This window comes from Numida meleagris, chromosome 1 (assembly GCF_002078875.1).
Source record: "Numida meleagris isolate 19003 breed g44 Domestic line chromosome 1, NumMel1.0, whole genome shotgun sequence".
Classification (NCBI taxonomy): domain Eukaryota; kingdom Metazoa; phylum Chordata; class Aves; order Galliformes; family Numididae; genus Numida; species Numida meleagris.
The window spans coordinates 174688870-174714531 of record NC_034409.1 but is presented as its reverse complement, the minus strand read 5'-3'; the positions used below and the strand labels follow the sequence as shown (position 1 = coordinate 174714531).

At 40.2% G+C, this 25662-nt stretch overlaps 1 protein-coding gene across 9 annotated transcripts in view; it reads right to left on the bottom strand.

Annotated features, from left to right (window-relative positions):
- ATP8A2 (ATPase phospholipid transporting 8A2) overlaps window positions 1–25662 on the bottom strand; it is a 325803-nt gene that overhangs the window by 145501 nt on the left and 154640 nt on the right. For all 9 annotated transcript variants that reach the window (XM_021379136.1, XM_021379100.1, XM_021379117.1 and 6 more), the window contains 2 exons: window positions 4207–4390; window positions 237–347 (listed from right to left, as the gene is read on the bottom strand). In XM_021379136.1, the coding sequence (XP_021234811.1) occupies window positions 237–347; window positions 4207–4390 (295 nt within the window). The remainder of the gene's footprint in view (window positions 1–236; window positions 348–4206; window positions 4391–25662) is intronic.

The following is a 25662-nucleotide window of genomic DNA, read 5'->3' as shown; positions in this document are numbered from 1 at the left end:
AGTGAATTATACAAAATACAAGCAGTTATATTTTAAAAATTACTAAATCAAATTTACTGATTAATTTTCTACTTTCACTGGTACTGCAAGGCAACGCAACAGTTTGTAAATGGGCAACAGGAAAAACTGTCTGCTTTTTTCAATAACCAAGGCCAACTAATTTCAGTTTTTCCTTTTAGAAAGAAACAAATTGAGGAGTAAGCACCTTTAAAGCCCATCCCTTTTATTACTCCTACCTCAATAATATACAAAACTACATTCTTGTAGAAGCAGTAGAGTATGCACTTGGTAACTCGATTGTAACTCCAAGCTCCATGGACCAACAATAGCTTCTCCAAGTAGGAAAACTGAAAGAGAGAAAACAAGTTAATACATGTATGAAGAACTGTTTAATAAAAAAAGTTAGAGTTAATTCTCCCATGCACCAAAAAAACCCTCATATCAGCTATGAAAACTGCTGAAGCACAATATTTGAATATTTCAGCAGCACACATACACAAAAATGTATGTCCTGACACTTAATATTTACTGAAAGTCTTTTCTGGCCGCAAAACCTAAGAAACACACAAAGTGGTCTTCACTGGCTTTAAAGAGCAAAAAGCCTTACTACTCTGGTAGTAATATCAGGCAAGGTTAATACAAGCCCTGTAGATTAAGAATAAATGTAAAGTCTTCATTTCATGGTCAAAGATCTCTCTGTTTGAGGGCTCACAACATTTAGGATAATCTCCTTCTGTGTAAAATTAATAATCTCATCACTAGAACTGTCGTGAGCTGAAATAAAATGTACAAAGGGAAATGAGCACAAAATAGATGCATGCAATCTTTTATAGAGCATGAACACTTACATCAGTCCACTAACATTATGCAACCATGTTATAAACCATTTTAGATGTTTTGTATAAAGAAGGAGCCCAAAAAGACAAGTAAATGAATCTAGTGATTGTAGAAATTGATACCTTATAATGCTAGAGTGAATCACAGACACGGCTTTTTAAATAGAAGTAGTCTCTCAATGCAATCCAGGAAATGGGTAATTCCTAGTCTTGGTTTCGTCAGTGAACTTCCTTATGGCTTGTAGCTCTCCTCTTTTGTCCAGTTACAGAGGGATCAAACTGGAGACTACATTTACTGTTCAGCATGTGTGAATCTGAAGGGCTCTTGGACATAAAGGCAAGAACACTACTTGCTTTTCTTCCTTTTCAATGGAGGAACTTGATAGTAAAGACTGACTTCTTAAAAGTAGATTCTAGCTCAGTCATTTTAAAAACTTACTTGAGACTTGAGAAGTTGCACGAATTACAACTGTCATGAAGAGCTCTGCTCCCATGATTTCCAGCACAGAAATCACTGAACCACAAATCCTCTAAGAACAACCTTTCTGACATACATCAGCAATGTGGATTTGTTAGGATACACCAGCAAGAAAGGAGGAGAGAAAATAAAAGTGAACAAAGCTTCATGGTTCAGCCTCTGCTCAGCTCGGATCAGGACTGAAAGTAGGACACTTAGAATGGAGCAGGTAATGCATGAGTCACCTATTGCCTCAGTTAATCTGCAGCATTTTTATAACTTTATTTCTCAAAACTCCACAGCAAAACATCAGCAATGATGGGAAGATTCCCATCACATCCTGACAAGTGGCCCCCAACACTTCCTGTAGAGAACAGAGTTAGATGCATCCTGAAAAAAAAAGGTGAATCCACTACATAGCACAGTGAGAGACATTAGTAACCTAAATAAAACAATTCCAAGCCTGTTTGTACTGATGAGGAATACCATTAAGATGCAGCAAGGAATGAATTTTTTGATGCTGATCACAGGAAACAATGTAAATGCACAACTATTGGCACACTCTAGAGACTATGGGTGATAGGGCCCTTCTAAGACATTGCATTTTCTTGGGCACTGCTACATACATGGATTTTTAAAGTACATGTAGAAGGAAACATGAACACTTGCCTAAGAAAGAAGTTGCTCTAGTTCAGGAAAGGTAACATTCTCCAGACACCAGATGCTCTGAAGATTAAGACGATAAAGCTTTTTACTGGGGAAGAAGTTTTTAAATTCTACTACTCTCTTAAGTCTCTCTAAGCAGTCAGGTCGTTTGATTTGGGAATTCTCTAAACATGGATCATCAGTGCAAGATCATTTAAAGGGGAAAGGATGATTCAAGCAGATGCTCCTTGTACCTGTGGAAGTTATTTGGAGCAGAGTCAGATGTAAGTTGTCTTTTTACTTTTGTTTGGTTTATGCTTTAATTCCCTCTGGAATCCTGAAAGAGTTTATATTGAGACTTTCTCTTCCATGAGTGCCTACTTCTGGCACCACTGTATTTGAAATCTCATTTGAACATGAGATGCTACATTATAGCGGTCGTTTTAAATTACTCAATAAGAACATACTCTGCCTTCAAGGCATGCACACACAGTAACACTTCAGTGGGAGTTATATGTCTTCACTGAAAGAAATATACCCCACGGAGATCAAGTTTTTCTTTTGAACGTTTTTTTGAAACATTACCATACACTACTAGTCCTCTCTGTAAGAGAGATTCTTTGACATCTTTTCTAACCAACACAAACCTTTCTTAAATAATCAAAAAAATACAGATCCATTGTATTTTACTAATTTTTGAAAATTTAAACTCTGTGCTAGCATGACCAGCTTCTATTTCATATGGAACTATGGAGATTCATTGCCATTGTCTTTAACTCCCTGACTGCAGTTTAAACCAAGAACAACTTATTTCCCTAATTTTGACATTGAGTCCAAAGACATGGGTTTTCTTTTTAGTAATTTAGAAGCAACACATGAATGTGAAGGGACTTCAGATTTAATGTTGCTACCACTAATGCAAAAGAAATTAAGTGTGCAGGACATGCTATTTGCCCCTTTCTGGACAAAATTCTGACTGCTTATGCTTACTTATTAAAATGGAAGCAATAAATGATCTGAGGAAATGTACGTAAAGAGCATTCAATTAAGTTATGCAACAGAAGCAATATATAAACTACAGAAGTTAGAAAAAAAATCACTGCAAGATACCAAAGACTGTGCCTATGGCAGTTCCTATAATTTTATACACTGTTTATGATGGAATAAGCCATTGGTGAAACAGCCTGAAATTTTCAAGATAAATTTAGAAGGTCTTAGTTATTCAAACCTGGAATGCATAGTGCTTCATCTGACCACAAAAGGCAATATAGCAGCAATGCAAGGATGCCACTTGGCTTCACAGCATGGTTAGCACATTAAAGTTATCTGTCTAAATAATATCATTATCATTAACCTTTTCAAAACCTCACCTTCTACTGAAACTACCAGAAAAAAGTAACATTTCATATCAATTGGTAGAACAAATTTGGCTATACCCTCGCAGATAGGAACAGCAGCTGAAACTCAGAGATAACTGAAGAGTCAGTGGATCATCTCTGCTTCTTGCCAGCTCTCATTCATTCTTGCCCTGTGATCAGTCTCAAAAACAACACAGGGAACCTGAACTGTAAGCAGTATTCAGAAGATGTCTGTCTACTGAAGTATCTCCTTCCTTACTTACGCTTTATATAGTCTTATTGAGTCCTACAACTCAGTTTCTTCAATGAAACAAAAAAAAAAAAAGGCTTTTCTACTTTCCTCTTTAGCTGAAGTAATCAGGGTTGTAATTCACAGGATTGTTTAGGAGCACTCACCCAAATCATGTTCAAAATAACATACCTAAAATGAAAACATTGCCCAGCTCTTCAGGACTGTGAACAATTCTTGGGTATGTCGTGGGGGTGGAGGGAATAGAAAAGGAGAATATGACCTCAAAATAAGAATTTCCAAACATCCACACTCTTACACACCTGTTTGTAATGCCTATTCATAGTAAGGGAAAAGGACTTTCACAAGAGAGATAAGTTGCACTTAAAAGCATGTCAGCTTAAGCATCACAAAGTGCCTTTCCCTGATTATTGAAGAGCCAAGCCGTTGCACAGCCAGCAGGAGAAAACTGAAGCTTCCAGGGAAAACAGAGCTTTGCTGGGAAGAACACAGAAGTCAAAACAATGGATTTCAAAACTATATCACAGTTTTAGATGCTGCCCTGAAAAGATGATCTGAGATTCTCCCAGCCCTAAGGCCAAGAGAGGACACTGAGCACTACACGGCCACACAGTGGGGTCTCTGACATAGGATATGGCAATTGGACTTTTTGCCTCTGACCTGTGCAATGGCATAATCCGAGCAATTGGTTGCCTGCATGCCCTCATTGCCACTGATCCCTACTCCAACATGAGCAGTCTGGATCATTCCCACGTCGTTGGCACCATCCCCAATGGCAAGAGTTATGGCATTCACGTGTTTCTTTACCATGTCTACTATTTCAGACTTCTGTAGAGGAGATACTCTGAAAAGGAAAGAAAAATGTGTCAGTTTCTCACATGCTGAGTTATGTGCCTTTTCCAAAAGGACAGCTGTCACCTACATTTAGAAATAATCAAAGGGCAGTTGCTGGAAAGTTTCTTTATTCCACAACTAAGCTTCAGAACCTGTGCCAAACCATTTCAGAAAGAGAAAGCAGCTTTAAAAATAATTTTGTATTTGCATAAAATACGAGAAGGTAATGATTAAAATAAGACCAAGCAGACATGAAACATTTTCAAGCTTTCCTTCCATCCCCCAGCCCTATCTGAGACTCTTTGGTGTAAACCAGTGGCATCATAGAGGGCACACTGGAGAAGGGATTTTCCTCTCCAGCAACCATGGTTTACAGATGAACAGTGCACTTCCATCCAGAAGGAGGAAGACCATGAATGCTCAGAGAATAAATCCATCTGAATCACTTTCAGTTGCTGGGCAAAGATGCTGTAGGCTTACCTTATTCACTTTTTCAGCTTATTTTCCCCCTTGTGAATCCATCTTTTTGCCCCGACTGCCCACTTTGTTTAAAAAAAAAAAAAAAAAAAAAAGAAGAAGAAAAAGGCTTTCTCCCTGATTTCCTTTATGTCCTGCATGCTGGTACCATCCTGGCTTCAGTGATGATGTTAACTCCAATTCAAAACCAACTGAATTAAAAAAAAGACCATCAAACACCTGAGTACTCCCAGGTATTACTCTCATCAGGATTTTTGGCAGTTACATTAGCCCAGTCCTTCTCTCATTTTATATCAGTTTCAGTTTGATAAAAATTCATGGAATTCAATGGTGTCTAAACCAGAGAAGTGGAAAAATAAGCAGGACTAGGTCACTAAATCAGATGAGACATCCAAAATGTGCTTTTTTCTATGAAAAAGGTGGATCAGGTTACCAAATCATATGAGGTATTCTGGAAATACCTACATGTAGATTAAATATTTCCATTCTAAGCCCATCTGTACAAACAACTTTAATCCCTTTCCCCATCAGTTTTAGTTAAAATTCCAAATTATTTTTTATTCCCTCAAATAATGCGTTAGGCATAACTTTCCACATCTCAAGTCACCCACATAGCACTCAACAAAATGAATGTAACTGATACCTGAAAGCTTTACTGTGAAAATGGGGGAGAATGGAGAGCTTGGGGAATGGGGAAAACGGAGGCTTTTTATACGGCATTTTTTTCAGAGCCCAGATCCCTTGAAAGCAAGTTGCACAGCTTTTGCAGAATCACTGAGGTTGGAAAAGACTTCTAAGATCACCAAGTCCAATGGTCCACCTACCACCAACACTGCCACTAAACCATGTCCGTAAGTACTACATTTCCCCTTAAACACCTCCAGGGACAGTGATTCCACCACCTCCCTGGGCAGCCCTTTCCAGTGCCTGGTGCCTTTCTAAGAAGAGATTTTTCCTATTATCCAACCTGAATGTCCCCTGGTGCAACTTGAGACCATTCCCTCTTGTCCTAATTGCTGTTACCTAGGAGAAGAGGCTGACCCTCACCTCACCACAACCTCCTTTCAGGCAGTTGTAGAGATTGATAAGGTCTCTCCTGAGCCTCGTCTTCTCCAGACGAGAACAAAGCCAGTTCGCATTCATTTAGTTTTCAGTTGTATGGCAATAGAAATACCCATTGATTGTCAAATAAACTGAATGCCCAAATATAAACAAATTTTTGAACAATTACCTAATGTATACAGAGCATGCTTTTTACCCTCTACATCAAATGAAGCTCTACAGAGTTGCAGTTAGGTAATGCCCAGTTAAAGACTAACAACTTCAATATACCTAGACAACTAAAAAAGAGCAAAAAGATAACTAAATGAGCCATAGTAAAAACTAGAAATATGCTTTAAACACCAAAAGTCTCTCCGCATTCTGTTTAAGATGAAATCTAAAACAAAACTTGAGCACAAAGAGTTATTTGATTGCAGTTATTTATTCTAATTGAACTCTTGCTAACAAGCACCTTCTTGGTTCCCCCCCTCCATCAAATACATCGTCACTCTCCTGGGAACACATTTTGCTGCACAAAGTATAACTACAAAAGTTGTGAATTGAGAATATTTCCTGGGGGGTTTACACCCCTCCCAATTCACTCTCCGCTCCCAGGCCCCTTCTGCTCCTGGTAATCTGTTTGGTACCAACACTGCCCTGGATGACATTAATCCCCTTTAGCCAGATGATCAGAGCTGCAGTTCATGTCCTACATTTGATAGGCTGCCTACATGAATAAGAGGAAGATTATAGCACAGGACATGATTAACCTGAAGCTTCCCTCAGGTGGTACCATGGAAGAGGAGGAGGAAAAGCCAAGTTCACAAAGATTCCTGGACAAATGAGTAAGTTCAAAGTAAAAAGCACACAGAAAGAGCCAACTACTTTGGAGAAAAATTTTGCAGCAATGTGCAACTGTTGGTAATTATCATTTAGGTGGAACATCCCTGTCTTTCACTGCAGAGCTTACGGCAGCAATATCGGGATGTAAGCCTTCCCTTGATATATACCCAAATAAGAATTAAGATGTGAGCAAAACATCAGCTGCATCACAATCTTCTGCTTACTCATGCATTATCCAGCCAGCCAGCAATGCCTTGCAAACAGTCCTTAAAGTGAAATTCAAAGGCATTCATTTACTGGAGGCATTTATATATAAATTATTTTTATTGTCTCTACTCCAAATTACCTTTCAAAACAGAGATAAACAACTTCGCCTAGACCAGTTCCCTCTTCTAAGCATACTCCTGGGAAAAGAAGTCAGAGTTCAGATACCACACTTACAAGTGCAGGAAAGCATGCCTGAATGTAAGTGTCAGCCACACTGCAGGCCTGCTGCGTGCCCGCTGCTGGGAATCTCCTTCCAGTGGCCTCACTCCCGAGATGGTAACAGCTGGTATGGAAAATGGAAGGTTCGCCTCTCTCTCAAACCTGCTTGGTCTTATCTTTAACAGACTACAACAGAAAGCAGTTTGCATCCCGAGTGAGATGACAGACACCTTGATGTCACATTACTTCCCCCATTGTGGGATGGGTGAAGCCAATGAGGACGCAAAGCACTGTGCCTTGGGAAGGAGCTGGGGCAGAAGTGCAGCCCAGAGCCAGGGGCCCTCAAAAAGACATGGACCTTGTTATCCTCGTGTCACTTAAATCCATAAGGAAACTGTGGAAGAATGTAAATATCAGAAGTTTTCAAGTAATGTGCTCCTGTACTTTCACTATCAGCAAATACTTGTATTAAGGTCCCCCTTTTACTTAGAGGAAGCTCATGAAAAAGCAGCACAGGGCACGACACAGGGCAGTGATAACACCGGTGTCCACAGAGCACACTGCAGGTGGCTTTCCTGACTTCTGCAGAGGAGCTCCCAACAGCTTTAAAACCTCCACTCTGCCGCTGCTTCCTGAGCCTGGGTACACACCTCTGTGAGCAAACATCTTACCTGACACATTTTTTTGCCTGTTCAAAAAAAGTTCTACTCAGCACTTTGCTGGAAGGTTTGCTCAGCTTTGCTTTAATTCTTTAAAAAGAAAATTCAAGCACGAGTGAAGGATTTTCCAGCTCCATATTTTTCTTAACCAGGAACACTTGTGGGACAACCAAAGCAATTCATGAATTCCTACCAACGAAAGATAAGTCAAAAAAGTAAAGTAATAATATTTTCAAAAATAAATATAAAATATTTTGTTTTGAAGCCCCTTTTGGTAACAATGTTTAAAAACTGATAACTAAAAGGAAAGCATTAAATATCTTTTTTAACTAAGCAAAGTAATACAAGAGAGTTTTAACTTAATTTTTTAACGCACTGCACTTGCTTTAAATCAATCAATTCCACTACTCCACTTTTTGCAATCTAACGAGGAATCTATTTCTCTCACTCCCCAAATCCACCCAGTGCTTCACGAGGGATACAGTTACAAATGCAATGGGAAGGACATAGTCAGCATAACTAGCCCTCTGTCACACAGGTCAGCTTCCCGCTCCACGCACGCAGTACTACTGCAGATGGGAAGTGAGGAACAGTGTCTTAACTCTGTCTCTGCACATCTGGACTTACTGGACAGTTATAGGTGCGTAAGAGCAACTGATGGGAACTGTAAATAATGCTTCTCACAAAAGCCCTTAAGCCACAGCTGCATCTTAGCAGATGCTTCAAAGTGTACAGAGAAACCACAGATGGGAAATATAAGTGCAACATTTTAGTAATTATGGGCTTTTGTTTATCACATTCAAGTCTGAAGGACCCAATGAAGATGAGGTCCTGCTGAAGTCAATAGCACATAAGAAAGACATGACCAATATAGAACAAGATTAGGTAATAAGAGACCCTATAGTCAAACTGTATTAGAAGGTCATCTCCCTCCTGTACTTGCAGTGCCAGCAGCCCCACAAGCCCCTCCACACCCAAGCAAGGCACAGCTTGATGCTGGTTCTCTGCACTCTATTCATTCTCCCTCTGTGCATTGGTTTTTTTTTAAACCAAGGAGACTGGAGCGGTTCTGTTGCAAACTGCATACTTCTCCCACCCCTAATTCAATGAAATTTACTCTTTTAGAACATTCTTACACATGCTTAAACTTTTGAAGTTAATTTGTGAAAGAATGAGGAAGGCAAAGTAGGAAGCTGTTTCAAGTATTACCTCCTCCTGCTTCCACGCTGTAACAGGGTTTAACACAGACATTAATGTCTTTAACATGAAACATTAATTTGATATTCTGCTTCCTTGAAATGCCTCGTTAATGCAACACAAGAGGCTCTCAAGAGCCTACCTTTATGACACTGAACATGATTTCACCCTGTTCTATCGTAAAATGCACTATTATCTCAAAACGCTCAGTGACCTCATCTTCAGTATGGGCAGAGATGGGACACAGCCCAGAAAAGGCTGAGAGCTATCAATAATACTGACATTTAAGCATACACACTGATCCTCTGAAGGAGAAGCAAGGTAAATTAATGCATCACTGAAAGTAAGGAATGTTACCATGACATCATATTTAGCAGCTTTTAATTAGATATCGATTTCTTTTGACATACACCAGTGTGCAGATTTCAACCACGTGTCATCCAAAGAAGGGACAGTCTTGGATTATGTCTGTGATGCTGTGAGGCATCTTGCTCACAGCAATATATATTGCTGATATACTGATAGAGTAATCTGTGCAGAAGGATAATGAACAAAAGCACTCACACATGTTGACTCAAAACGTGCATTACACCGAATGCTTTTCATTTATGGAGCACTCCAAATGTGCTCTGCCTGCCGACAGCTAGATTTCACAGGGCCTGGCTCTGGAGTAGTACTTACATCTCCAGTCAGATAGATTCCTTTGGTGCTTTTTTATGAACTACCCGTCAGCTCACTTAGTGCTGTCTCTAAAGCTGTTAGTGCTTCCAAAGGAGACATCTCTATCTGCTAATCACAGCACACTCCTTTTATAGTCAATGGAGAGACACTGGCACTTCTGGAGTGCAATCCATCTGTCCTGTTTTAGATATGTTATGGTACAGCCCCCCTCCTCTAAAATTTCCCCTTCCTCCAGCACAGTGAAGGGGCTGAAAGAGAAAAGCTCACACGAAGATGCCTGCAACAGACAAGATGAAGCCCATCTGATGTTACGACAGTGTTAAATACTACCTAGCTGCACAAGCTTTTTACTTCTGCACACTGTGGCCATTGCTCCTCAGCAGATCATCCTCCAAACTGCCTCACTGGCACTATGTGATTAGACTGATTTCAAGATTATTTTCAAACATTAAAAAAAAAAGGTTTACATCGTGTTTTACTTACCAGGAGTCTCTTTGCATCTTATTGTAATCACAAAGAAGTCTTGCTTCAGTTTTTTTAACCTGATATGCTGGTCACATACCCAGCTTTATGAACAATATATTAACTCAGAATTTCAGGTTATCCAGGACAGGATTTTCAATGCTGAGAGAGGCTCTGTAACATTCCCCCACCCCGCCATGTACACCCTCACAGAACACTTCGCAGCTCTTTCTAATGTAATAGGTGCCAAATAGTTCCTTCTGCTTTACTTTAGGAACAATAGAAATTTCTTCTCAATATCATAGAATCACAGAGTCATTAAGGTTGGAAAAGACCTTTAAAATCATCCAGTCCAACCATCAGCCCGTCCCCACCATGCCCACTGACCACATCCCTCAGTGCCACATCCACACAGTTCTTGAAAACACTTCCAGGGACAGTAATTCCACTACCTCCCTGGGCAGCCTGTGCCAGTGCCTCACCACTCTGAGATGAAATTTCTCCTAATACCCAATCTGAACTTCCCCTAGCACAACTTGAGGCCATTATCTCTCATCCTATCTATCTATATAAAATATAAGGCTGTCTTCATAGTTACAAAGCCACTGAATTACACAGTTGTCTCTGTGTGACTGAGGAGGAGGAACCCCACAAATTCATTTATTACCTTTTTATCACAAAACCAAGGGTATTCTTCTCTTTAAATACATTTTTTTTTTAAAAAAAACTATCACTAGAGAATTCCCCACTTGCATTCCATTATCTCCACAATTCATTCATCATTCAGTTGCCACAGAAGTGATCTCCACAGGGCAAGGACTATGAAATAACCTCCATAAGCTGGATTCCCTGTATTTAGCAGCGTGACACGATGCATAGTCCCGGAGTGAATGCAGGGTTAAGTTTCAAGTCAGCATCTTCGTCCCCTTTGATATCCCCCTGCCTGTTTCTCTCAATTGCCGTTCTCCCAGCCTGCTTTACATACAGGGTGAAGATAAAACAAGAAAAACCTACTTTGGGAAATGAATCATTTGGAAAGTGATGAGTTGGCACAAACATGGAGTTGAATGAGAGACTGCTTTGCATTTTTAACTATAACGGTCGCTAGTGGCAACAGTTATAATGCATTTTTAAAGTGAAACTAATGTATCAAATTAATTTTGAGCTTCCCTCACCCCAAGCTGATTAAGGCACTTTCATTTCCATGCTAATCAGGCTGAGCAGTTCACATGCAGCAGAGAAATCTCTCTTTTCCTAATGACAGAGCAAAAACCCATCAATCTGAAGCACAGAGTACTGCCTTCATAACCTTCAGCACATGCACAAAGAGAGGGCATACACGTTTCACAGCACAGCTGCTTACTGTGAAATTAAGTGACAAGGGCCACTGTAGCCACTAACTGGCCCTTCAGCCATAGAGCAAGGCCAACGTGGAACCACGAGATCCCCTCCGAGTGCTACCTCTGGCATCACGAGAGCCCTGTGGCAGCACTGAGCACAGCACGGGCAGCATTACAGCTCCAAGATGCCAAGTACAGCAGCTCCAGACAGCGCTACCACTGCAGGACCAAACTCACACCTAAGAAATACTTGCGGGGGAAGAAGATGGAGTGAGACATAGCTAACAGATTGGAGATAGTTTGCTATTTCAGTGTTCCAAGTACTGACAGGTGTATTTCTTCATTCGGACCTCTAGTAACTCTGTATGACTCATTTTCCTCCCCCTCTGAAAAAATAACTCCTGGAATTTAAAATGAAAACACACATAAGTGATTGACTTGCAACTACGAATTACTTCCCAAAGGCAGGGGCTCTCTGAATCGCATGTTCCCAAAACAGGCAGGCAGTCCCAGGGAGGTTATCTTACCCAACAATTATCAGTATGTCATGCTGAGGGGTCATTAACCACCAAGCAAATGCCACCTATTTGTAAAAAAGGGACATTTTCCATTTCAGAATTATCAGCACAGCTCAGAAGTCAGAATGCTGTTGTACCAGTGAAGAAAGGTGAGCTCCCTCCACATTCTTTTCTTGAAAATGTTTGAGGCCAAGGTGTTTCCCACCCTTCCCTGGAGACTGGTCTCTAAGAAGAAAGGTTTGAGCCCCTAAACCCTTAGACATTTAGGAATAAAAGGGAATTTCTAGTTTTAAAGCTCTTAACAGTTGGGGAACTTGAGCATGAGGGTGTTCACACTGAGATTATTAAAAACAAAAGCAAACAAGCCTCTTTTAGATAGAAAAGATGTTGGCATCTGAAGTCTGACTGGGATGAGCTCCCTTTTATTTCTCAGTCTTGGTGAACAATTACATCTGCACTCTGTTCAAAGGTAGGTTAAATATTAACTTAGAAAAAACATTCAAAGCACACTCACTATGTGCGAGGGTGGTCAAACATGAAGGGGGTCCCAGCAGGGAGGCTGATGCCCCTCAGGCCTGTCAGTGCTCAGGGGACATTTGGACAAGGCCCTCAGGAATGTGCTTTAACTTCTGGTTAGCCAGCTGGCTGGCTGGGCAGTTGGACCCATGATATTTGTAGGTCCCATTCAACTGACTTTTTTTTTTTTTTTTTTTGTCTCTACAGAACACAAGCTGTAAGAAAAGTATATTTAACAACCGCCTATAAACCTCAGACTCACTACAAGCAACACAGCTAAGGAAAGAAGGAAGGGAAGGAGAGGGAAATAAATTTAATACCCCAGTGCACAGTCAAATTAACTCAAAGCATTGCAATATGTTATCTAGAGTAGAAAATGCTCTTATTGTATTCAGTCATCATCTATATAAATAAATATGACCAAATTTACACTAGAAAATTTCATAATAGCATCTCTTCCAGCGTCTGGCCACTAACAATTGTGGGACACATGCACCCCTCTAACACAGTTTCAACGCGTACCTTTCCTGGCAAGGACAAGCTGCCCAGTGCAGAGAAATCCCCATGCTGAGGGCTGGACACAGCCGTGTGGGATTTGTCCCAGCACACTGTGGTTTGCTCCTCCAGTGGCTCTGGATCCATCACCCCCAGCTCCCCAGTGTGCCACGATTCTCTCTCTATATACCATGGAAAGTTTCCTGCAGTCCTATCTGCTTTGCCACAAAACTGAGCATCCTTCTACGTTTTCAATATATTAACATCTCAGGGAGTGTTTCAGAATTCAGGTTTAAGCTTCAGAAATGCCCTGCAGTTTGTGAACCAAACAGTGATGAATACCAGCTCCTTCTGTAACAGCAAAACAAAAGAGAAAGAACAGTGAATGGAGCACATACTGGTCCCTTGCACCGGAGTTTGAAGCTCCTGTCAAAGATCAGGACTCTTCTGCAGAAGAAGACATGAAGCTGATGCCCCACATCACAAGCAGAGTGTGGGAGCGCATTGCTGATGCAGGATAAGCTGCCACAGCCCAGTGTCCATGCTGACTCCTTCACACTCCCACTTCACAGCATAGGCACAGTCAGAAGTGCTTTAACACAAGCATAAAAACATAGCAAACTTGCCTCTGTTTTTTTGCAGACTTGCATTGACTTCTGGATTATGCTTGCAGAATTATGCTTCTTTTTAAGGATTCAAGCTGTCCACCTCACTATTATTAAAAGAAATCTTCAGGGGTTTTGAGAAAAATGCATCAAAGAAACTGCTGTTCTCATTTCCTGCATGTGTCTCAATTCTCGGAGCTGATTTTCTTTCGCACATATGATTTTCAGTTTTAGTCTCATCCACGTTTCTGACCACAGAAGCAGCCCTACCAGTGCAGACTGAGCACTCCAGGAGCACAGACAGTCAAAAAAGCACAAGTATTTTGATTAAAAACCCAAATGAGGCCAACAATTTTGCTTCTTGACTTAGTCTGCAATGGAGTATGGAACCAGCAGCCAAGTCTTCACAATGTCAAACCTTTCCATCTTTATTAAAAAGCTACAAAATTCTGCCATTAGCACTAAGTAATAGATGCCAGGTCATATTGTTCCTCCAACCACACCTTTTACTTAACGACAGTAAACCAAGACACCTGAACAGAGATCCCCAGGAGAGAAGAACAGGAGAGACCAGATAGTTGCATTAAAGAAGTTAATCTTTTCCAGCAGGCAGAAGGATATCGCCTGAAGGAACTTCTTTCCTGGAGTTATGAAAGCAGCTTTGCAAACTTTCAGTGGGCATTGTAACGAGCCCTTTTCTAATAACTTGTGCTCTTCTCAGGTGAACTTCTGGACAACTGAGAGGCAGCATAAAGCACCAGCCCATTATCAAGAGCAAGGGACAGCAGATTTCCTGCCCGTTCATTTTTATACCAGATTGGATGAGAATAAGCAAAGCATCCTTGCTACAGAGATTTTAAGCACTGGACTGCTTCAGATCATTAGTGCCACAGTAATATTTCGTTGGAGGAAGTCCAACTTATTAGTGCCAAAAATGAAGTATCAGACAGAGCTACCTTATTATTACTAAAGCAAAATGTTCATAGCCTGGGCTGCTACTGAAAGAGGTACATGAGACAAACCATATGATAAAGCTCCTCAAAAAGATACTGTGGAAAATAGGGAAGAAGGGGGAACATTGCTAGGACTTGAACATATACTTTTTATGATTCAAGCAACATTAAAGTCAGAACACCTATGAGAAGAAAAAGACAACTTGTCCAGTGCTGAAATATTCACAGACTCTATAGAAAGGTGTTTTGTAAATTAGACAGGATATTCTCTACATGTATCACAGTATATCGGTATGTTAAATAGATGCTTCCTGTATTCATTCCAGCCATGAACAGCAAGTCAGGTAGCTCATAGTGTTTTCAATCTAGAGAAAGGCTGTAGTAAAGCCTATGCTCATTTGACAGCTATAAAATGGTTTTCACAGCAGCATTCAGCCTTCTCTCAGTTTGCACAGCACTTTTTTTTTTGTTTGTTTGTTTGTTACAAGATAAGACTTGGAAACTCAAATTCATGTAAATCTTTCTATTAAATGTCAGAGTACATTCACATATTTCACATGGACAAAATTCAAAACAGTAACTCGGTTTCTAAATAGCACACACCGAGAAAAATCTCAGAGCCACAGGTAAAAGGCGAGCCTCTTAAATATGACCATTTCTGCACTCCTGGCAAATGGATAAGTTGCAGAAGCTGAACGTAGAACTGATAACATGAAAAGCTCTGTTTGAAGGATTCAGCAGACACACAACACTGTCTACAAGCTCCTACGAGATTACTCCACAACACAGGACACAAGGCAGAGAGGAAGAGCTGAAGAAAAAACAGGCAAGAGACTGATCACAAGCCTCCAAAAATCAGATGTGCTGATTATTTTGAAGACAACTGAGTACAGAATTTCAGTCAGTCTCCACAGTACAGCTTGTATACTAAATGCCAAAGATGGCTTTCTTGCTGGGTTGCCAATATGCATCTTCAGGGTATTACATTTTCCTTCAAGTAAGTTTTCAAAAGCAACTTCCCCTTGTATACATGTATACGATTCTCTCTACCCCTGCCACAGCATTTCACTTTCTTCTAGTAGGATCAGAATAGCATTGCTACAAGTTTGCTGGCAGTGATGTGCAAGGCATAGTCAAGGGTTACTACTGCAAATTCCAGGACTCAGCAACTCTAACATGAAAGTGTCAAAACACTCAGTTCATGAAGATGGAAAGATATTACATGAGCAGCTCTCCCATGAGTATAATGGAAAAACATCAAGATTAGTCTACAAATAGTCTCACAGTCACTCTTGATCATGACTTAAAATCAAAGCTAACATTTTGGATTAAAAAACTCTAAAAACAAATCAAATGCCAAAAAAAGTAAATTACTAAACCTTAAAGATGTTAAAAAAATACACGGAAAAGAATCTGCTTAGTCTCTAAGTGCATTTGGCTCTAATTGTACTGTAGTTTCCCTGTTAATTTTTAGAAATAGAGCTTTTTACTCTTATTTTACACTGCTCATCCCCAGCACAAACATCTCAGACACAAGCCAACATGTGGGAACAAGACAGAGCATACTGCCCGAGTGAAAATCCAACCGCTTAAATGCATTTGAGACATAACTAATACATTTTTTTTTTTTGTATAAAATATAATTCACTGGAGTAAGGTCAAACATTCAGTGTCCAGCTGGTAACAGTCAGAGTAGCCTGAGGATCCATTCTGCTCAGCATCATCAGTGGCCCAGATGCTGACAAAAACAATACCCTCCAGAAATCTGCAGATGGCGCTGAAATATGGGGACTACATGACAAAGAATCTCAGGGCTTTGATTTAAAGGAACCCCAAGAAATTTGGAGCCAACAAACCTCATGAAGGAAAAGAAAAGCAAAGGTCCACATGTGGGACAAAAGAACCCCAAACATTGGTACAGGCTCCAAAATGACTCAGCAGCAGATATGCTGTAAAGAACTTTGGGGCTGTGGCAGGCAGCAGTTTCAGTGAGCCAAAAGTGTACTTTTTGAATAAAGTTAAGTTGTGTATTCGATGCATTAGGAGTCATCATCACCCCTCTTGACACCTGTGAGGTAATATGGGTAATTGGCGTAGGTTTGGGCCTCAAGTTGCAAAGGGATGCAGAGAAACTGGAAAGAGTCCAGTAGAGAATGACTAAGATAGTCAGGGGTCCAAAACACACAGCCCATGAGAAGAGGCTGTGTCACCTGGGTGCCTGCAGTCTGGTGAAGAGATAGACAACAGGTACTTAACTCCAGGAGAGTACAACTTACTCAGAGTGGAGTTGTGGTTTAATTCAGCAGCAGCTCAGCACCACACAGCCATTCGCTCACTCCTCCCACCCCTCAGTGGGATGAGGGAGAGAACTGGAAACAAAACAGAACTCATGGACTGAGATAAAAACTATTTATTAAGAGAGAAAAGGAAAATGAAAACAAAAAATGCCACGGTAACTGCAATGATAATAGATACCCACAATGCAATTACTCGCCACCCACTGACCAACACCCAGCTAACAACACAACTGCCCACCACTGACCAACACCTCACAACCAGCGCAATGTTTCACTGCCTGTTGATGGACGCCCAGCCAATCCCCAGGCAGTGGGAGTCCCCAGCCAACTCCCCACAGCTTTATGGCCATCTCCATGATGTCACATGGTATAGAATAAGCCTGTGCCTAACTCAGGCCACCTGTCCTCTGGCTTTGCAGCCATGCCACAAAGACAGTGGCCCTTCCCTGCACAAGGGAATGCTCCCATCACTCAGTGATAATGAAAACATCAGCGTGCTATGAACACTGTCTCAGTTGAAACCATGACATAACAAAAACTCCCTCGTCCCTTGTTATGTTTTTGACATAACAACAGCCACAGATTACAAACTGGGAGGTTCAGGTTGGATATCTAGGACATTTTCATGAAGACACTGAGCAATGGAACTGATTTTCCAGAGAGGTTGTGCAATCTCAGCCCATTATAATTTCTCATGGTTCAACTAAAGAAAGTCATTGTTGACAGGATCTGTGGTGGCTTACAATCCTGTCTTGAACAAGCAATTGCCCTAGGCCTCCAGAGGTCTCATCCATTTGGATTGTTTTATGACTGAAGTCTCAATTTAATGACAATTCTGTGACTTGCCTACTGAAGGAATGCTATGGTCCCCAAAGAGTTTCCACCTGGATCTGTCACATGCAGTGAAACAATGAGGCCTGAATTTCCACAAGTTCATGCTGCCTTGCTATCAAGCAGGTCTCCGGTGAAACATAATATAACAAGGAGCTGCAAGAGAATTATGATAGCACAGAACCTCATCTTCTTCCCCTGCATGCAGTCATCATCTTGTGCTGTTGAAGCAAGTTCTCCATATAAACAATCTTCACCCTCCAGCCTTCCCTTTCCTTCTCCATCAGCACTTCGCAATGTCACAACACCACCTCTCTTCTGTCCGAATAAATCCACTTGGTGTTGAAATTATTTATATAAAATACAAAAATCTAACATTAAAGAAATGATGTGCAAATTTAACAGTGGATACATCAGATAGTAACATGCATTAGACTTGGCAACTTAAAGTTAATATTGTTTTGGGATTGATGCTAGAAAATTTCTTGATTATTTTTATGACATAGACTCTTCAGAAAAGAAAATCTGTCATAAAGGCCAACCCATAAAAAGAAATAAACAGATCTCTTGAGAAAGCTTGACAGATAGACAGTGTAGACTCAACAGAAATTGCTCCGATCCAGCAAGTAAGAGTTCCACATGGGAAAGATCCTTTCCAAAGAGGTCAGTTCACAAAACCTTATATATTTTTTTAAAATCATTCTCCACATGGCTGTATCCAAATCAAGCAAAATTTAACATTTTTCTCACTAGTACATAATGTCCGATCATAACTGTTTTCAGAGAAAGTTGGACCCTGAAGTAACAGGTATTTCCAGTTTTTTTCTCCTGATCTTCACTAGAGAAATGAAAACTGAGAACTTGATCTAATTTTCCTAATTAAAGAGGACATATCAGGAATAAACAGTAGAGCAGTTTCAAGAAACTCATTTGTATAACAGTTGCTGTGAAACTTGGGCATACATTTTAGCATTTAAGATGATTCCAGCTCTATGTCATACCAATTTGTGATTCAGTGTGAAAAAGAAGAGACTTGACCAAAGAAATGGAATGGAGGTTGTAAGAGAAACAAATTCTCTTTTCTGTAGCACTGTGTCATTAACATCATGGACAATGCAAACTTCTACATTAGGACTTCCCAGCCTGTTATATCTGAGCCACATCCGTCTATCCTTTCCTATGTTTAACAACATATCTATGGCATCTACAGAACATAATAAATAAGACTACTATTAGGAAAGCCACAGGTGCATTTTAAGGGTATGTTTACTCCATTTAATAGCTGACAGTAACCACTCTGATCCCAATCTAAGGGTTGCTGAAATCAACAGAAATCCTTCCATTGACTTTAATGAGGTTTGAATAAGGTCAAGATGATCAGACAAACCTCTGTAGACTTGAGTTCTCCAAATAAGTCCACCTTAAGAAAAGTTTCCAAGGGAAGCCATATCTACGTGACATACAGCAATTCTGAATATTTAGCATAGCGCTGCATTACTATTCCCAGCACATCATGAAGCAGTAGATAAAGAAATCAACTCAGCTGTGCATGCTAATCAATGAACAGAGCAAACCATTTCAAGAGCCACTGGGCGTCCTCTCTCCATCTGTAGCATTTGTCTGGTTGCTACAAAGAATAAACAAATTAAAATTAAAAGGGAAAAAAAAGAAGAGGAGGGAGGGAGAAACCTTTCACAACCATGTAATCTGAACTGGAATAACTGCAAGAACAAGCAGGCTCATTTTCAAATATACGTGGGTCAGAAATAACAGCACACCTCAAAGCAGCTGCGGTCATACTGTTTACTCTCCTTCTTGACATAAAAGCCTTTTCCTCTGTGAACAGTTCTTAATGCAGAAACATCTAAATGTATGCTAATGCCCAACAGAGCAATAACTTCCTTTGATTGATTCAACAGTACTGAAAGCAAAAAAGGAAAAAAGATCAAACCAAGTATTATACAAACAACGAATGTCTTCAATATGGTACATGTCAGCATGAAAGCTGAAAGGAGTTGAACAAGCCAGCTAGTAACGTCTTACATGGTTCTGAAAGTGGTAATGTTCTTAAGTGCTTGCAGATAAAAGTGTTTTTCTTTAGTTGTGACATCAATTTATAGAGCTCTGTAATATTATGAAAGTGCTTTGATATAATGTGATTTATGAAAAAAAAAAAAAAGCACTTCTGGTGTCTTCAGAAAAAGCATAGGAGTTGACAATAAATGTAAGATACTAAGTAATTTTGCAGCCTGTTACTCTCCTGAAATCACAATTAGCAAAAAAACAAACAGGACCTCCCTCCTTCTGTTCCATGCTGCTCAAAATACCTTCTTCTGTCTTCCATTTCACTGGCTCACCTTTCTTTTAGTGTTCTTGCACTGGAGATATTCCAGTGACAAATTTCTCTGGCATCAGTTTAGTAAAGACATTCAGATTTTCAGCTCTTCCCAATATTTTGTTTTTCTACAAGGCTGCTATAGTGTTTACAGAAGAACACTAAGACAAAAAATATATCTGAACAAATGGTCAATAACTCTTTCAAATGTATCATGAGTAATACAAACTCTGGTTGTAGTGTATTGCACTGTATGCTTCCAGGGTTCAGAAAAACAACAGACATCTTGCTGATGTTTATTCTATAATTGAAAGTTATTTAACTGCTGTGAAAATAAATGTCTGTGTTTAGATTTAACTGACCATGTCCCAAATGCAGAAAACACATAAGGAAATAAGGAAAACTAAATTGTTCCTTTAGAGACAGACACTGAAGTTTTCTTCACGAGACATGAATAAATCCAGATGAGACAGCTGTATTTTGCTGAACAAGCAGCAGAAGCAACAGAAGGAATAGGGTTCGGCCAACGGGATCCAGTCTTGCCCCCCTCACTCTGCAAACCACCCTCAAGTGCTGCTCCTGCGGAATCAGGCCCCGTCTTTTGCACTCTCCTGCTCTGGCACGCGCATCCTTTCCTCAAGCAGTCCAACAAGGGAGGCCAAGGAAGGGAAGCTCAACTACCAAAGCCAGTCCCTAAAAGCATTTGTACATATGGAGGCCTATTTTATGCATGTCAGACAAATCTGAGCACTACAGCTACCTAGCACCTCTACCAACAATCTTTTGACTCATTTTTAGAAGCCAGATGTTTCTAGAAGCCATCAGATCAGCACATCAGTTCTTAAGCAAAGCTTTAGAGTAAATCTTATTTCTGGATTTTGCAATATCAGCTGCCCCTAAGGAAACTGCTCAGCTACATCCGAAGAGGAAACAAGTTTATAAATCAGGAAAATATAAATGACAAAAAAAAATCCAGTATGCTACTGCATGAATTCATGGTGTATCCACATTCTTAATGGGTCTCTCTTATCCCTCAAGCTGATAAAAAGAAGTAGAAAAGAGCTAAAAAAAAAAAAAAAGGTAGGTATGGAAGACCAAATACGTGCAAGTGCTTTTGAGCAAAGACCCTTTATCTGTAAAAGGCAATAAAAAGTCAGTATACCAGAAGTTCATTTGATGAGGTGGTAAGGGGAAAGAAACCAGTCAGGGAATGACTATCATCATTTCTTAAAACACAGGAACTTGATAGTATCCAGTGAAATTAATCTGGCAGATTTAAAAGCAAAAGTACTTGCTCCGCACAGTACATAGCACCCTCTGTCCTGGGTGTGATTAAGACTCTGCTCTGAAATCAAGATTAGAGTTTAACACAATCTGAAAAAAAAAAAAAAATTATGAAAATAATAAATCAAGGATTATGGAAACAAGATGCAGATACAGCTGCTGGCAGATAAGGTCCTACATTCACTACTCATTCTTCCAAGGCAGCTACTAATGGTCATTCTTTGAAAGACAAGTGGAGTTCACTGGGTCTTGTCCAGTTTAAACATTCATATGTGAAACTGGCCTTAGGATGACAACTACAGCCAACAAGATTCTACACCAACCTATCACTCATTTAACAGCTACAGTGCAGTACTATCAACTCACTTGGAACACATCCTACTGAAAAGCTCTTGGAAAAGAAAAGCTGGAATTCAGCTCATGTTCTAATCGTAGAATTTGAATGAATTTGATAGCAATTTGTGTAGTAAAACATAATGTGATGTCATGCCAGGGAACTGATCTTTTATTGCTTTGAACTGAAAACCTCACAGCAGTACACCTGCTTTTCTACATTTTTTTTTACATTTTTTTTTTAATTCCAGGCAAAAAGAGATCAGTTATCACTAATTAATAATGTATGATACTTCTTTTTTTTCCAACTTGATAAGACTGATTAAATATATAAAAGACTGAATAATTACAGCACTTACGAACACCAAGAATTCAAGTTTCTTTTCATAGCTTCACTGCCTACATCCCTCTGCAGATGGGAGGAGTTCAGGAAGAAAAGCAAGCCTCTTCATGAATGTCTCAGACTGCTTGGTCGGCTGACATCTCCTTGCCACACATTTGGTCTTTCTCATCTGGCTGAGCATAGGGCAGTTCTTATGAAAGGTCCCTTTTGCTTTTATTCTTCTCAAGGCTTAAGTAACTCTTCCAATTTGTATTTATTTATTTAAATGATATACCTGAAGGTCACACTGAATGTTACGAATCCTATTTTATGATGTGATAATCTTTCGAAAAATACCCGAGCTAATGATTTCAGACAGAAAACCAATTGAAAAGGAGGGTAAATTGAAGGATCTAGCTTCTTTTCAAGGCAAGTGAACCACAGTTCCTTAAACTCTGTACTAACTGACAAAAATAAAGAAAACATACAAAAGCAATGGAAAGTTTTTGGGAGAATATTCAGGCTTTGACAGACTTTATCCATTAAGACTACGGAAATCTTATAAAGAATGAGAAGCATAGGGAAAAAAAATAAGAAAGCAGAGCTACTACTCTTCCTAAAGTAACAGAGCTAGCAAAGAGAATTAAATTCTTCACTCACATAATTTGGCACTTAGCGATATTTTTCTTCCTTAATTTCTTTCATGGCAGTTTTCTTACATACCTAATTCAGCTAAAACACTTCCAAGAAGGCAAACCAAACGGGAAAAGCTCAAGGATATAGAGCAGAACGCCAAGGAGCACTCAACTGGACAGGATGACCAAGTGGAAGGATTTATTGCACTGAGATTTCCACCTCCAGGACTCAGCCAAAGCGTGCATGCAGGGACACACCAAGTATTTCCCCTTAACCATTCCTGAGTCATTATTTAACACAGAAGGCAATCTTAAAAACAGTCAAATTTTAAACCAATATTTTGCCAAAGGACATTCACCTCAGATGATGCTCTTATTCTTACTTCAAGTGAACATGAAAAACAAAAGCACTGCAAGATTCACATCCAGATGCTCACCTAGCCAGATGGGGAAGAGTCACCACAGAAGAAGAGAAAAGGAGGGCGGCATTTCTTTTCTGTGGCAAGAGAATGCTCAGAGCAGACACTACAAGTGACTCAATATAAACTGTATTACCTGTTCCAACCAAACATTGGCCACCACTATCAGACAGAGAATTCTGGAGTTCAGCCTCGCTACCTTGGTTTGAAGAGTAAGATCCACTCATTACTCTATTCGAACAAATGTCAAGGTGCTCTTCAAACCACGTGCAGTGCTCCAAAATTCGCATCAAGGAGACTCCATTTTCCTGCTACAGAAAGTTTCCTGCTGTTTGTCTCCTTTGGTAGTGTTTTGCTTGACACACATTCCTCAGCTTTGCTATCAACAGCACCTCCTAAACACAGAATTCTTGGTGGAAACAGCCAATTACTCCATTAAAAGATATTTTTCTTTCAGTTGTACAAATTTGCTAAAAGGAAAAAGAACCTGCCTGAAGGTTTGCTTTCAACACAGCACTACAGAAAGCAGACAAAAAGCTTACTGCTTCCTGAACATGGGAAATTAATACCTCTCTTAATGCTCCAGAACCACAAGGACACTTCCAGCTGTGAAACAGGGCAACTGGAAAATTTCTGCAAAAAAATCTACCAACACCAGATTTCAGAATGCATGCAGTAAGACGTTTAGTTTTGTACAGATCATTTTTCAACTGTTCCTGAAAGACACCTAAAAAGTTTCTTAAATCCTATTTGTTGTCCCAGATGAAGACTTCTTAGGGGGCAATATGCCTAATTCCACTGGTCTGGTACACCCATGTACCAGCAGTGTTTGTCTTGCCTGCTGGAATCTCAGTCCTCTCCCAATAAAAGTCTCCTCTGATTTAGAAAACAAAAATTGATAGAAATCCAAATTTTTCTGAACAGTTTAAGTAATGAAACCAGATCAGCTCCAAGCAGATTAAAATCTGGAGAGGCCAGTTTGATTCATAGAATTGAATAATCACAAAAGAAAGTGATTATTCCCATTGTAATACGTTCACACCGATTTTTGGGCAGAAACCCACTCGTATTTCTTTAATTATGCCTCTAAAAATGTAACTATTACACATCCCATCTTCTATGCTTGGGGAGAGATGCCTGTAAAAAATATATTTCTCATTAACAAAACAGTATTTCACAAAGGGTCACTGAAAGAATGCGAAGTCATCTCCACCAAGCACTGAATCTCACAGAGCTGCAGGGTTCGGTGAGAATGACCTAAGCTGCGAGCACGTTAATACACGGTCAGCTTCCTCCTCAGCATCCTGTCAATACCACCAGGGGCTGGTCTTATTTCATTTACATATGCCATAAAAATCTTTCCCGGAGAAGAATATTGCATTACCGTATGCAGATTTTCAACCAGGAAACTGAACTTGAGGACAGCACTCTGGAGACTTGGCTCTTTAAAAAAAAACAAAAACATATCTTGTAGGCAAGGAAAAAGAAATAAAGCAGCCAGCAAGCTAACCTACACTTCTGCACTCAGGAAAAAACACAACACTTTTCTGTCCATAAACACAGTAAATACCTGCACCAAAAGGAAAGAAAACATGCAGAAGTTTAATGCTGCCTGCTGTTTATCCTGGTGCATGAATGGATCAATGAGCACCAGCATTCCTCGCCGCACGGCAGACAGCTGCCCTGGCAGGAGCCCCACTCCAGCGCCTGTGTGAGTGAAGCCTGGTATCCTGGCCATAGAGACCTGGGGCCCCTCCTGGAAGATCCTGTTAATTAAGCCAAGGTCTGTTAAAATTATGCAGTGTTCTTTCAATACATGTCTGCTCCGCTAAGACTAAAAGCCCTCCAATACTTTGGGTTTGTCAGGTCTCCAAACACAACAAACGGAAACCAGTGGAGAGATACTAAGTGTCCCTACACCCCTTCAGGAAGGGATCGAATGCGATTGAATTACTGAACAGAATGCCACAAAGAAATACACACTTTCACGTTTTTAAGGTGCAGTATCAGGATGCCTACGCCGCCTCCCTGGACAGCAGGATTAGCCTCCCAGATGCTCCTACCTACTCCATGCTACCGTCCGCAGTAATGATTTATACAGCTGGTGTCAAGAAGTTCATTATCTCAGCAGATGGAGCAGTTTTCAGGCTAAAAGAAGCCCACAGCCCAGTGCTGAATGGCTGCAAGCAGAAGCTGCATAATTGGGAAAACAGTGCAATATGGAAGGGAAAGGAAAGTAAAGGGAAAAGCCAAGGAGATGGGAAGAGAAGTTGTGGCCTGTAAAACACAGGCGCTCAAAGCAGGAACCGAAACATCTCCAGTGCCAACAGCTCAAAAAAACCAGGACAGACACAGAGGCCTATGTGAGAAGAGAAAAACGGGAAGGGGGAGAAAAGGAACCAACTACTAAAAGGTCACGACATGAGACGTTGCAGGGTTTAAACACAGACTGAAGCTATTTCCTGTTTTAAAACTGAGAGAAAGTATTGATTAATATCACGGAGAGTGATTTAGGATAATGTAAATCAAGCTTTTCAGGAGCTGAAATGCCAGGAATGTTCCAGCTTTTAGAGAAGGATGAGGTTTGGTTGGTTGTATTTTTTCCCAGCAATA